The 13,533-nt window shown below is 45.2% G+C and overlaps 1 protein-coding gene across 3 annotated transcripts in view; it reads right to left on the bottom strand.

The window, feature by feature from the left end:
• sorcs3 (sortilin related VPS10 domain containing receptor 3) overlaps positions 1-13,533 on the bottom strand; it is a 309,125-nt gene that overhangs the window by 38,602 nt on the left and 256,990 nt on the right. For all 3 annotated transcript variants that reach the window (XM_034232799.1, XM_034232800.1, XM_034232801.1), the window contains exons 11-16: positions 7,731-7,833; positions 4,353-4,429; positions 3,265-3,356; positions 2,101-2,208; positions 1,049-1,166; positions 829-962 (exon numbers count right to left, since the gene is read on the bottom strand). In XM_034232799.1, the coding sequence (XP_034088690.1) occupies positions 829-962; positions 1,049-1,166; positions 2,101-2,208; positions 3,265-3,356; positions 4,353-4,429; positions 7,731-7,833 (632 nt within the window). The remainder of the gene's footprint in view (positions 1-828; positions 963-1,048; positions 1,167-2,100; positions 2,209-3,264; positions 3,357-4,352; positions 4,430-7,730; positions 7,834-13,533) is intronic.

Here is a 13,533-nt window from a genome sequence, read left to right as displayed (position 1 = left end):
GACACATTTATGTAATCCTGGATCATAGGTCCTCGATGGATATCCTCGTGGATTCATCTTCCTATTATACACACATGCATTTCCAAACATTTGGACTACCTATGTTGCAAATGTATTATCTTTTCAATTTACACACGGCATCTATTGCACGTCTGTCCGTCCTGGGAGAGGGATCCCTCCTCTGTTGCTCTCCCTGAGGTTTCTCCCATTTTTCCCTTTAAACTGTGGGTTTTCTCTGGAAGTGTTTCCTTGTACGATGTGAGGGTCTAAGGACAGAGGGTGTCGTATTGTCATACTGATATTCTGTACACACTGTGAAGTCCACTGAGACAAATGTAACATTTGTGATATTGGGCTAAATAAATAAACATTGATTGATTGATTGATTGATTGATTGATTGATGTAAAAGTGCAGCTAAAAAACATCAGTGTTTGTAACTAAGGTACTTCGATCAACAGAGAGTGCACATTTGGCTGACTGGAGCGGGTATCCAATAGTGGCTAGGTGGATGTACTTGAGCATAACAAATGGCTGCTGAAGGGTAGCTGTTTTTTTCTCTTTTACTTTTGAATAAAGGACCTGTTGGTTGGCTGAAACAAGGACAGACATTTAACAACATTCCCATTTGACAGCAGCCTAATAGAAAATAATGAAATGACTAACCAATTCAACAAAGAAGCATGAAACAACACGTTGTGTGCTGCAGGGTTGGAAAAAAAACATTGATGTTAATGAAGCTCTACGTAAGCAAACAATAGAGAGAAATATAATCCCCCTCGACGATTATGAAGAAAGGAGCTAGTGTACAAAGGCCCGCATCGTCTTACCATTCAAAATCATGAGCGCGACAAATACAGGACTCTGCCGAAAGGATTCTTGAGTAGTCCTTTCCCAGCATGCAGTAGTTCCCAGGCCTGCGCTTCATGTAAATCTGTTTCTGTCCCATCACGCATGGCTCGCCCTGTCGGCACAAGAAGCACAACAACTGTGACTGAAATGTCCTTTTATGAGGTACAATGTTAAGGGTAATGTTGGTATGTTTCTTACCTCATTGTGCAGGTGCCAGGTTTGATAGTCTTCCTCTGTACATTGCCTGCTGAAGATGGACTTGTAGTCTATCTTGATGAGCTGCCATTCAGAACGGTGGCTGAAGTGTCCAAAAAAGCTACGGAGGCAAATCAGAAGATTACTTTATATCATAATGAACATAATCTGTACTGTGACGAGCTTCATTGAACATTAAATGTTGTATAGTTTGGGTATTTTGTAGTGTAAGGTGCTATTTATTTGTCTCCGGTTCAAGTCAAATCAGAGTGTGGACTGATATAACATTAAAAAGGACATATTATGATCATTTTCAGGTTCATATTTTTATTTTGTTCCCCTTTCTGGGACATGTCTCCATGCTTTAATGTTCAAAAAGCTCTTTATTTTTCTCACACTGCCTGTGCTGCAGCACCTCTTTTCACCCTCTGTCTGAAACCAGAGCCCAGTCTGCTCTGATTGGTCAACCAAATAGAGATGTGTTGGATATGTCCCACCTCTTAGCATATCACGTTGGAGTGCTAGCTAATAGAAGCGTGAGTGTTTTATAGTGGTGTCACTATGTTATGGAAGTAAACAAAGGAGTCCAATAAATACATTTCAGGTGAATGTGGGAGAGACACTCCCGGTGGAGGGAACCCCAAAAACAATAAAATGGCCTCTTTATTTTTTTCTTATCAGTCTCATTAAACATACTTTCCTTTTTTCTATTAATTTCAGTTTTTATTTACATAGTTCTTAATCATAGCAGAAGTTATCTCTTATGACCAGACCCATTTGTCAAGTGACCTAATATCCACAAAGGTCTGACTAACAGCCTACACGACCCATTACCTCATAAGTGTGGCTTAATAAAGACGAAATACCACAGAGCTTTGAACGGATGCCTTCCTTAAACGTCTTAATCTGTTTAGCCTTTTCGCTGAGAACCCAGAGGTTTGAACCGAAGAGGGAACAACCACCAACCTTTCACTCAGCCAACAATACCCACTAAAAGGACATGTGAATAAACAGCTTGTAACACGTCTTTGTCCTTTGTTACATTTCTGACTTACGTCATTATTTGGTTTTCGGCCCCAGCCTCCACCAAGACTCCATCCACGAACAGAGGCACTGCGGAGAAGCTGTGTTGGGTCCACTGCCTCCCCTCATCAAAGCTGACCCTGTGTATGTGTGTCAGAACGCATTCACATCACAAACCCAGCAACAACGATGGCACAAAGACAGACGCTCTCTATTAGAGCCTGGTCATGAGGGGATTTAGGTGGAGATCAGAAAGACGGGTCTCTGAGTCTCTTTGCAATTAGTTACTGTAGCTTTGGGTAAATATCAAAAGGCTGAGCATTAAAGGGGGTATTTAGGACAGACTGTCTGGTTCTAAAACAAAGATGCACAAACGTCTCTCCAGAAAGAAAATACATATTGACGTCAGAGTTCTTTGGTAGAGTCTAGCAGGGGGGGATAAAAAGGAAAGACCAGAATAGAACTGTTTTAAGTTCAACTACAAAACTGCAGAGGGAGAATGAGACAGCGAAAACATTGGACAGCTTTCATCATGGGGACTGAGCCTCTATTGATTCTGACATCTTATCAACATCGTGCTGCAGTGAGAACAACTAAGAGTACCTGACTGTGACATGGGTAGAAACACTGCTGAGGCCTGTGCTCGGAAGAAAGAAAACCCCTGTGTTATTACTGAAAAAAAACCCTTGATTTGGCTAAAAGCACTGTCAACTGGAAAGGCGTTGACATGCACCCATTATGAGATTCTGGCAGGAGTGGCAAGTGTCTAACACTGGCTGAGAAAGCAATACTGTTCTACTGTACAGTGCTGCAGGGTTCTTTCTATCTGTCATTTTTGTTCTTTCTTCCTCTACCAGCACACTTAAATTGGTTGGGAGGGAAAAAAAACAGCAGGCTACACTTCACTGGCTCCAAAACTAATTTCAGAATTGTTGCAAAAGCGACTGGAGAACAGATCTGGTCTCACTTGGATTAGCCTGCAGTGAGGCAGAGCGTAGGCACCCAATTTGGCAAGAGGAAGGCAATGTGTTAATGAAAACACTGAAAGTGTGTGGGGGGGGTCAGTGCGCTGTCTGTTAATGATAAGTGGCTTGAAAAATAAATCTCTCAAATTAGACTGACTGGCATTTTTTTGCAAGAGCCAAAGTGTGTTGTTCACTAAAATAGCTGTAAGACAGTTCTCAAAATGAACGTACCACAAGTGTTTGGTAGGCACAGATGGCTGCTTGACCGCAACGAGGGCCCCTCCTTTGTCCAGAAACCACACGTTGTGCTCCTCTTCAAAAATCTAAGCAGAAAGAAATCATTTTAATATTGATGCAACAGGCAAAATGTGACTTTTGTTATTACAAGAAACCCTGATTTGAGCAATGACCATTCACTAGCCCCACCCACATTTTGGTGAGTATGAACTCCTCTCCCTACCAATATGTCTTAGTCAATATGCTCCCATGTGAACATGGCTCTCATAAATATAGGGTTATGATAAGGGTTTGTGCATGACAATTGAATAATAGACATAAGCACAGAATAAAAGAAGAAAGAAGAAAGAAGAAAATAAATAGTCGCAACATAGAATTCATCTTACAAAACGTGTGTTTCTAGAAGTGGTATGTTTTAATGCAGATATGTGACATTAAGCTAGCTTGCGCCAAACTCTGAAACTAAAGCAGCTAAATGTAATTATTATTGGCGCACGATGTATCAGAAATGTCCGACGAAAACTCTTTGTGGAAAGCTTGACAGGTGTAGCAACAGTAACTAAGCAATTAGGGCTTAGTAAAGTATAAATTAGGTTACATGACAAAACACGCTTATACAATAGAGTTGTGCACAAATGAGTCCTTAAACCCTGAATGAGTTAAGGTTTTCTCACTTTCAGTTCCCTCATCTCAAAGTCAACATTTGTTAGAATGATTGTAATGTGAAGCCTGAAATAAGGTCTATGGTTAACACAAGCTGAAAGGATTTTCATAACGTTTGTACAGTATGCGTCTTCAAAACAGCGGTTGCTAACAACGAGCTAAATGAAACGACTAAACGCCCAACGTTAGCCGCCTTTAGCTTTGCGGTGGTGATGCACAGCCATTTAGTTAATGTGTGGAGATTATCCTGCTGAGCAAAACGCTTTAGTATCATAAATGTGTGTTTGCAAAAGCTTGGCTTAGTCAAATATGTCCTCGCTGCACCACTCTATACATTTGGTAATCATGTAGTTCTTATATTAAAACGTCAAACTGTTGTAAAAGTCTGTCATTTGACTTGATCTCACTGTGACGCTCACCTGTCTCCAGCTATTGCCAGCATCAGACGATATGAACATGCCCACGTTGTTGTAAGACAGCTCTGCTCCAATATTCCCTGCAATGAAAATGCCAACAGAATAATGTGACACAACTGAAATGGACAACTCACAGACAAAGGGGCCATGTTTTTAAATACAAGCTGCCAATCACACCACAGCTGTGATTAATCATTCCTCTGGCTAGGTTCCCAGATCAGCTTTCCATCTCCTATTCATGTGGATAATACAGAGAAGACCCTAGGTTCATTCCTATGGATGCCTGCATCATTCAGGCACCATCATGTGAGATGTGAAGGCAGGGGCCTCCTTCGCTCTGGCAGTTTGCAGCGTTACAACATAATGCCTCCAAAGCTTTTCCTGCGAGTGTGCACGAGTGAACTGACTTCTCCCGTTGATCCGCTCTACTATCTTGGCCACGGCTCAGTAAATAGGCATGTGTTTGATCTGGATGGTGTTTGTCATGTTGGTGAGATGATCTCCGTGCCAGCTGACGTCTTAAAAGGCGCAGCGGGCAAAGTGAATCACGGTGCCAAAGCAAAGGCTCGGCCAGAGATACACAGACGCACAAAGACACACTGTGCAAGCAGAGCGGCGGAGTGGTATGTTTATTCTGCATTCGCACACACAAAAGACAAAACAGACAGATCTAAAGACTCAACATACACAGTCTTTTCACAGTTGTTTCTGCTGACACCGCCACTGGTGCTAAGAAATCTATTTATTCTTAACTCATCTCATTTCCTTGCTTCAACTCTTTCACATGATCTAGCAGGTAGTGGCACCTTTTCTCTCCATGCATAATTGGCTGTTTGATGAAATGACATCAAAACAGGTTGACATGTGATCCACAACATATATACTTAGAAGTGAATATCCTGCAGTGCTCTGTGCCCAGTGTAGCTTAAGGAATTACTGAGCATGGTACTTAAGTGAGAGGGCATGCAAAGGTCACAGTGCTGAGGCATCATGTTGTCTACAGCTGACTGGAACAATACAATACCCCAAAATATCAGTTTTTGAAAAATATGAATGAACATGTATCTAGTTCAAACTCACACAGGCCCTGCCCTCTTTTGGTCTCTATGGGTAATGCCCTAAGCCCCCAGAAGGTGCACCGGCCACTGAAGAGAACCTTTGTAGTGGCCAAACCGCTACAAAAGCAGTTGTGTACCACGGTACAACAACTCACAACTGACAACTGTCAGACCATGACATCATTGGGCCCAAAAATACTTTTTCCCATTGACTTACTTTGGGAAAAATATGTCTGTGAATCAGCATTGTGTTGTTGTTGAGCTAAATAAACTATCCAGCACAAACACTTTAGTAGCCCTTATTTAAGGGTTTTCAAGTTGTAAAGTGCACTATAGGCCCAATCCTGTATCAATTTAAGTGGCAACTATACAGCTTTTTACAAGGATGAATTGGCTGCTTCGAGCACCTCTATGTTTTGGAGCGACAGGGCGAACAGTTGTCGGGCTCCACCCATGGCAACCATAGATGAGAGCAACCCATCAGAACTTTCCCTCAACGTTCTGGCCGCAGCCCCTTATTGGGTGAAAATATCTGCTGTCAATTGACTGGCTGCAAAAACAAATTCTGTATGGTAGGTATGGAATGGTAGGTTCTAGGGATGTAACGATATACCGAATATCGCGGTATCGCGGTAAATAAACGTCCCAATACCGTCGTGAGACTGACAAAATATACCGCGATTTAAAAAAAAAAAAACGTTTATTTAACCAGATGGTCCCATTGAGATCATCGATCTATTTTTCAAGAGAGACCTGTCCAACATGGCAGCAAGTAGATTACAACCGGTTACAACATGAACATAAAACAACAGAACACAAAAGGACATCGTATTTACAGGGCTACATTTACACACCTAGAGACATTGACAAGTACCAACAGTATATTTATATCTCTGTCAATAAGCCTCACCTTCTTGGCAAAAACTGTATTGTTTTTGAAGTGGTGGAGAGACAATGCACAGTTTGACCCACTGCTGTCACCCATGGGCAAAGCATATCTCTCCGTCCCACTGAGGTGGCGTTAGACTTTTTCGCTGTCCGTCATTTTGACAGACAGGATCGTAAAATGTCCGTCATAATCCCTTATTACCCGTCGGGTCTGAACAGTTCACAAGAGAGCACGCTCGTGAACTGTCAACGGGGGGGCGGTGTTATGCCGTGTGTGCATGCACTTCGCGGGAGCGCACACAGCGTAAAGCAAAACCTCCCAGACATGTGTTGATCTGTACGGCAAGTACGGTTTGGAAACTATATCATTTCCTTTTGGAGGGCATGCATAACACGGCATAACACCAGAGCCTCGCTGCGGGGAAACGTTGGCGCTGTTCCGAGTTTGTTCTAATCTGTCAAAATGACAGACTGCTTTCAGATTTTCCCGTCATTGATAAATAAAATATTCGGTTAACGCGACCACTGCTGTCCCAGCAACATCAGTACCAAGCGAGAGAGTTTTTCCCAGAGCAGGGGATATTGTAAATGCCCAAACATCCCAGCTTATAAATACCTGGAAATGTGGAGATTCTCATATTCCTAAAAACCTCTCTGATGATGCTGAGTGAGTGACTAGTGAGTTTGAGTTGAGTTACTTGAAAAAGTGAAACTTGATTTATTTGATTGCAGGGTCTGATTATTAAATGTCCTTGTTTATTTGTGAGATGCAGTGGCACAAAGAAAATGCCTGGTAGTACTATAGGTACAAAAACACAGATTTTCTTGTTCCAGTCTGTTACTGTCACTTTGTTTTTGACACTTTAAAATACTGCTATCCTACTAAAATGCTGTACAAATCAGATGTATTATGTAATTAAGAAACAATTTCCGAGTAAAACACATTTTTATTGAAAAAATAAAAATATAATTTTTTTAATTTTGTATTATTCAATATCGCGATAAATACCGTACCGTGGACTTGTTATCGCAATATTATCGGACCGTGAGGTTTTGGTATTGTTACATCCCTAGTAGGGTCTGTAGATATTTGCTAATACATCAAAACAATTAAGCAAAGTAAAGTGTGCATGTTTGTATCTAGATTGAGCCCAAATCCGATGGTTAGTCAGGCAAACAATGACACAATGTCATGGGAATCAATGGATTCAGGCAGGGTAGGCTCGTCCTGATGAGCAGGCTGCATTTATATACATGTACGTGGGAAGGTATAGAATAGCATATCCCTGTGTTTTTAGAACTAGGGTTACGATACGTAACCTTGGCGACAACATTTGTTTTCTTTATTGCAAAAAAACAACAATCACAAACAAGTTGCATCAGCAGAAAGAGTAAATGGCTTCAAAATCCTATTGTGTTGAGAATTGTTTCTTACCTGTGGCGACTATAACCCCCGGTGCAGAACTCTTGGTGGAGATTGTTCCTGACAGGTAAGGGTTCTCTGACGTTTGCAGCTGTAGATTGAGTGAACAGAAAGGCTGCAGCAAAAGAGGAATACATATGTTAAGTTTAAGATGTAATACATATATTGACCAAATTGTCAAAATAGAGCATTTACATTTGCATCTCATTGGAAAATCCCTTTTACCTTGTCTAGATTTAGAGTTGATATGATATGAATTAATCCTATTTTCACAATGAATCACAATAAAGAGAGGGTCAAAAGAAAGGTTTGGAATGGAACCACCACAAAACAAGCCAGATTCATTGGTCTCCCAAAAAGAAAGGAATGTGCCTTCATACTGTTCTGCTAATTGCATTTGTTTTGTCATTAAAACAAAGAGCTTAGGAATTTGCATTAAAGTATGATGCAAAGTCTCTAAGGCATGCACACAACAGAAGACAATTACATTTGTTCACAGAGCAGAAAAAAGCGTGTCCGCCTTCTTCTTTGTAGCAGACAGCATGTCACTGGTGTAAGGACATCAAGGGCGATGGGACTGAACAGGGTCATCAAAAGGAATCTACAGCAGTAATTAAAATGTCACATGAATGCCTAATCACAGGGAGCTGGTAAGCCACACCGCACGGGCCAGACATCACCTCTTAAACAACACGATCCCCCACTAATGTCTCTCAGCAGTCAGGCTGTGAGTTTTAGTTAAAGGGAGGCTGTCTAAAGAGGGGTCAATAAATACAGCATGGCATCTGAACTGACTTGTTTTTAAAGCACAATTAGAGAGTTTATCATTTATTTGTATCATTGGGCGGCTGTGGTTCAGGGGGAAAATGGACGTCTACAAATCAGAGGTAGGTTGTTCGATCCCCAGTCAACCTTTTTAAAGGGCAAGATTGTCAACCCCCAAAATCTTTCCAATGGCACATTTACTGTACTGAAGAATTTGTGATTTGCCATATTAAAAACAGTCATGTCGACCCCAAAACACATTTTGAGGTCTGTTGGAAAGAGCTTTTGGAGCGGGACCCTCTTCGTTCATTCCTATAAGAGATGCTCAGCAGGGCCTGACGCCAACATGGCCTGACCATTTGGATAAAAGAGTCAGCTAAATCACATGTTATGAAACACCTATAATTAATACTCATATCAGGTTTGCCACAGTATATTGCAGAGAAAAGGTAACAATTAACTATTATAGAATTTCTCTTATGATGTGACATGAAGAAAAAAGCTCTGCATGTGATCCTCAAAATATTTTCACTTTCAAAAGAAGTGGAGGCCCTGCAGGCACTGTGCCCAGTGTAGCTTGAAGAATCACTGAGACAGGTATACTTAAGTGAGAGGGCATGCAGGGGTCACAGACATTTCGGGTCTAGCAGCCGGAAAATCAAACTACAACTTTTCATCTAAAATATATGGCTTTTATCATTTCAAATGCAAATGTGTACCTGTGTTGAGTGATTTGTATTACCAGTGCAATTATACTTAATGGATGGTTAATGGACATGCATTAAAATAGTATGTTTCCAGGTTCAACACAAACCCTCAAAGCGCTTTACACAAAAGAAAGTCAGCAATTACCCATACGTTTGTTGCCCAAGGACACATGACTGCAGGGGATCGAACCAACAACCTTCTGATTGTTGGACGACTATTTACCCCCTGAGCAGGGGTTTCCGTTAGCCGGTAATTACCGGTTTTTAGCTGGTAAAATGTAATAAAAACCGGTAAATTCAAAACCTGCCGGTCAAAATGTCCGATGCTCCGATCGATTGGCCGCCGATCATTATCGGCCGATATTCACTCTTAATAGTTTGATCGGTGCTCTCTATAAAGGCTGATCAGGAGAGCTGGATCTGATCGATGTGGACATAAACGCGAGTGAAGTGTAACCGGACGCGAGAGAGAGATCAGATCAGCTGCTCCATAATCACCTGAGGCCCCGCCCACTGTTTAGCGCGCTGCATGAGAAACTGACGGGCTGTCAGAGAGAGAGGGAGGGAGAAGAAAAGAGAGGATCCGTTTCTCCCGTGTTATTATTCAAAGTTAATGTAAACTTTTGAATAATGTACTTCATCTACTACAAGTAGTTTCTTTGAATGTAATAATTATGTTGTTTGTTGAATCATTTATTGAAAAATGAATCTGAATTTTTCGATCTGTTACGATTATAAATAGAAGCAATATAAAAATGACTCCCATTAACTGAATTTTAAACATCAGCATATCCGGTCCTAGTCCGGTAATTACCTGCTAACGGAAACTCTGCTACACAATTCTTATTCTTATTATTATTGAAACATGACCGGTAAGTTTCAAATTTGTCCGGTAAAATTAATTCTGTCTGGACATTTGACCGGCGAGAAAAAAATCCTAGCGGAAACCCTGCCAGTGCCCTGAGCTGCCCCTATTTCAAAAGTCCATCCATCCATCCATCTTCTTCCGCTTATCCGTGGTCGGGTCGCGGGGGTAGCAGTTCCAGCAGAGAGCCCCAAACTTTCTTTTCCCTGGCGACATCAACCAGCTCTGACTGGGGGATCCCAAGGCGCTCCCAGGCCAGCGAAGAGATATAATCCCTCCACCTGGTCCTAGGTCTACCCCTTGGTCTCTTCCCAGCTGGACGTGCCTGGAACACCTCCCTAGGGAGGCGCCCAGGTGGCATCCTAACTAGGTGCCCGAACCACCTCAACTGGCTCCTTTCGACGCGAAGGAGGAGCGGCTCAACTCCGAGTCCCTCCCTGATGACCGAACTTCTCACCTTATCCCTAAGGGAGACACCAGCCACCCTGCGGAGAAAACCCATCTCGGCCGCTTGTATCCGCGATCTCGTTCTTTCGGTCATGACCCATCCTTCATGACCATAGGTGAGGGTAGGAACGAAAATGGCCCGGTAGACAGAGAGCTTTGCCTTCTGGCTCAGCTCCCTTTTCGTCACAACGGTGCGGTAAAGCGACTGCAGTACCGCTCCCGCTGCTCCGATTCTCCGGCCCATCTCACGCTCCATTGTTCCCTCACTCGAGAACAAGACCCCGAGATACTTGAACTCCTTCACTTGGGGTAAGGACTCATTCCCTACTTGAAGTGGACAGTCCATCGGTTTCCTGCTGAGAACCATGGCCTCAGATTTGGAGGTGCTGATCCTCATCCCAGCCGCTTCACACTCGGTTGCGAACCGATCCAGTGAGTGCTGAAGGTCGCAGACCGATGAAGCCATCAGAACCACATCATCTGCAAAAAAGCAGTGGTGTAATCCTTAGTCCACCGAACTGCAGACCCCCTCCCCCATGACTACGCCTCGAAATCCGATCCATGTATATTACAAACAGGATTGGTGACAAAGCGCAGCCCTGGCGGAGGCCAACCCTCACCGGAAATGGGTCCGACTTACTGCCGAGGACCCGGACACAGCTCTCGCTTTGGGAGTACAGAGATTGGATGGCCCTGAGTAGAGACCCCCTCACCCCATACTCCCGCAGCACCTCCCACAGTAACTCCCTGGGAACTCGGTCATACACCTTCTCCAAATCTACAAAACACATGTAGACCGGATAAGCGTATTCCCAGGCCCCCTCCAGGATCCTTGCGAGAGTAAAAAGCTGATCCGTCGTTCCACGACCAGGACGGAATCCGCATTGTTCCTCCTCAATCTGAGGTTCGACAATCGGCCTGACCCTCCTTTCGAGTACCTTAGAGTAAACTTTCCCGGGGAGGCTGAGTAGTGTGATGCCTCTGTAATTGGCACACACCCTCTGATCCCCCTTTTTAAAAAGGGGGACCACCACCCCGGTCTGCCACTCCTTCGGCACTGTTTCCGACTTCCACGCAACGTTGATGAGACGTGTCAACCATGACAGTCCCTCAACACCCAGAGCCTTCAGCATTTCCGGGCGGATCTCATCCACCCCCGGGGCTTTGCCACTGTGGAGTTGTTTGACGACCTCAGTGACCTCCCCCCGGGAGATTGGTGTTGATCCCCCGTCATACTCCAGCTCTGCCTCTAACATAGAGGGCGGAGTTGTCGGGTTCAGGAGTTCCTCAAAGTGTTCCTTCCAACGCCCTAACACTCCATCAGTTGAGGTCAACAACGTCCCATCCTTACTGTACACAGCTTGGATGGTTCCCTGCTTCCCCCTCCTGAGGTGTCGGACAGTTTTCCAGAACAACTTTGGTGCCGCCCGAAAGTCCTTCTCCATGTCTTCTCCGAACTTCTCCCACACCCGCTGCTTTGCCTCGGCCACGGATGAGGCTGCTGCCCTTCGGGCCTGTCGGTACCTTGCAACTGCCTCGGGAGTCCCCCGGGATAACAAATCCCTGAAGGCCTCCTTCTTCAGTCGGACGGCTTCCCTGACCACCGGTGTCCACCAGGAGGTTCGAGGGTTACCGCCCCTTGAGGCACCTAGGACCTTGAGACCACAGCTCCCCGCCGCGGCTTCGGCAATAGAGGCTTTGAACACCGACCACTCTGGTTCAATGTCCCCAACCTCCACAGGAATGCCCGAAAAGCTCCGCCGGAGGTGTGAGTTGAAGGCCTCCTGAACTTGGGCCTCCTCCAGACGTTCCCAGTTCACCCGAACTACACGTTTGGGCTTACCAGGTCTATCCAGAGGCTTCCCCCCGCCACTCGACCCAACTCACCACCAGATGGTGATCAGTTGACAACTCCGCCCCTCTCTTTACCCGAGTGTCCAAAACATACGGCCTCAGGTCCGATGATACGATAACGAAATCGATCATGGACCTTCTGCCTAGGGTGCTCTGGTACCACGTACACTTATGAGCATCCTTATGTTCGAACATGGTGTTTGTTATGGCCAATCCATGACTAGCACAGAAGTCCAGTAACAAACCACCACTCCGGTTCAGATCAGGGGGGCCGTTCCTCCCAATCACGCCCCTCCAAGTGTCTCCATCATTGCCCACATGTGCGTTGAAGTCTCTCAGCAAGATTAAAGAGTCCCCTTCAGGAGCCCCATACAGGACTCTTTCCAGGGTCTCCAAGAAGGGCCGTATACTCTGAACTGCTGTTGGGTGCATAAGCACACACAACAGTCAGAGTTTTCCCCCCCATAACCCGCAGGCGTAGGGAGGCGACCCTCTCGTCCACTGGGGTAAACTCCAACAACGAAGCACCTAACCGGGGACTTGTGAGTATCCCCCACACCCGCCCGGCGCCTCACACCTTGAGCAACTCCGGAGAAGAATAGAGTCCAACCCCTATCCAGAAGTAAGGTTCCAGAGCCGACGCTGTGCGTAGAGGTGAGCCCAACCAGATCCAACTGGTAACGCTCCACCTCCCGCACAAGCTCCGGCTCCTTCCCCCCCAGAGAGGTGACGTTCCACGTCCCCAAAGCCAGCTTCTGTCGCCCGGGTCTGGTCCGTCGAGACCCTCCGCTTTCACTGCCACCCTTCTGGCAGCGCACCCGACCCCATTGATGTTTCCCGTAGGTGGTGGGCCCGCGGGACGGAGAAGCGGAGGTGTTGCCCACGTTGCCTTTTCGGGCTGGGCCCGGCCGGGCTCCGTGGCAAGCCCGGCCACCAGACGCTCGCCGACGAGTCCTCCTTCTGGGCCTGGCTCCAGAAGGGGACCCCGGGCTTCCTCCGGGCCGGGTATCCTCACTTCTTAGTTTTTCTTTCATGAGGTCTTTTGAACCAATCTTAGTCTGGCCCCTTGCCTGAGACCAATTTGCCATGGGAGACCCTACCAGGAACACAAGGTTCCAGACAACACAGCCCCCAGGTTCATCAGGGCACACAAACCTCTCTACCACGGTAAGGTGCT

This window comes from Gymnodraco acuticeps, unplaced genomic scaffold (genome assembly GCF_902827175.1).
Source record: "Gymnodraco acuticeps unplaced genomic scaffold, fGymAcu1.1, whole genome shotgun sequence".
Lineage (NCBI taxonomy): Eukaryota > Metazoa > Chordata > Actinopteri > Perciformes > Bathydraconidae > Gymnodraco > Gymnodraco acuticeps.
Note: the sequence above shows the minus strand (reverse complement) of the source record. Positions and strands in the feature narration are given on the sequence as shown.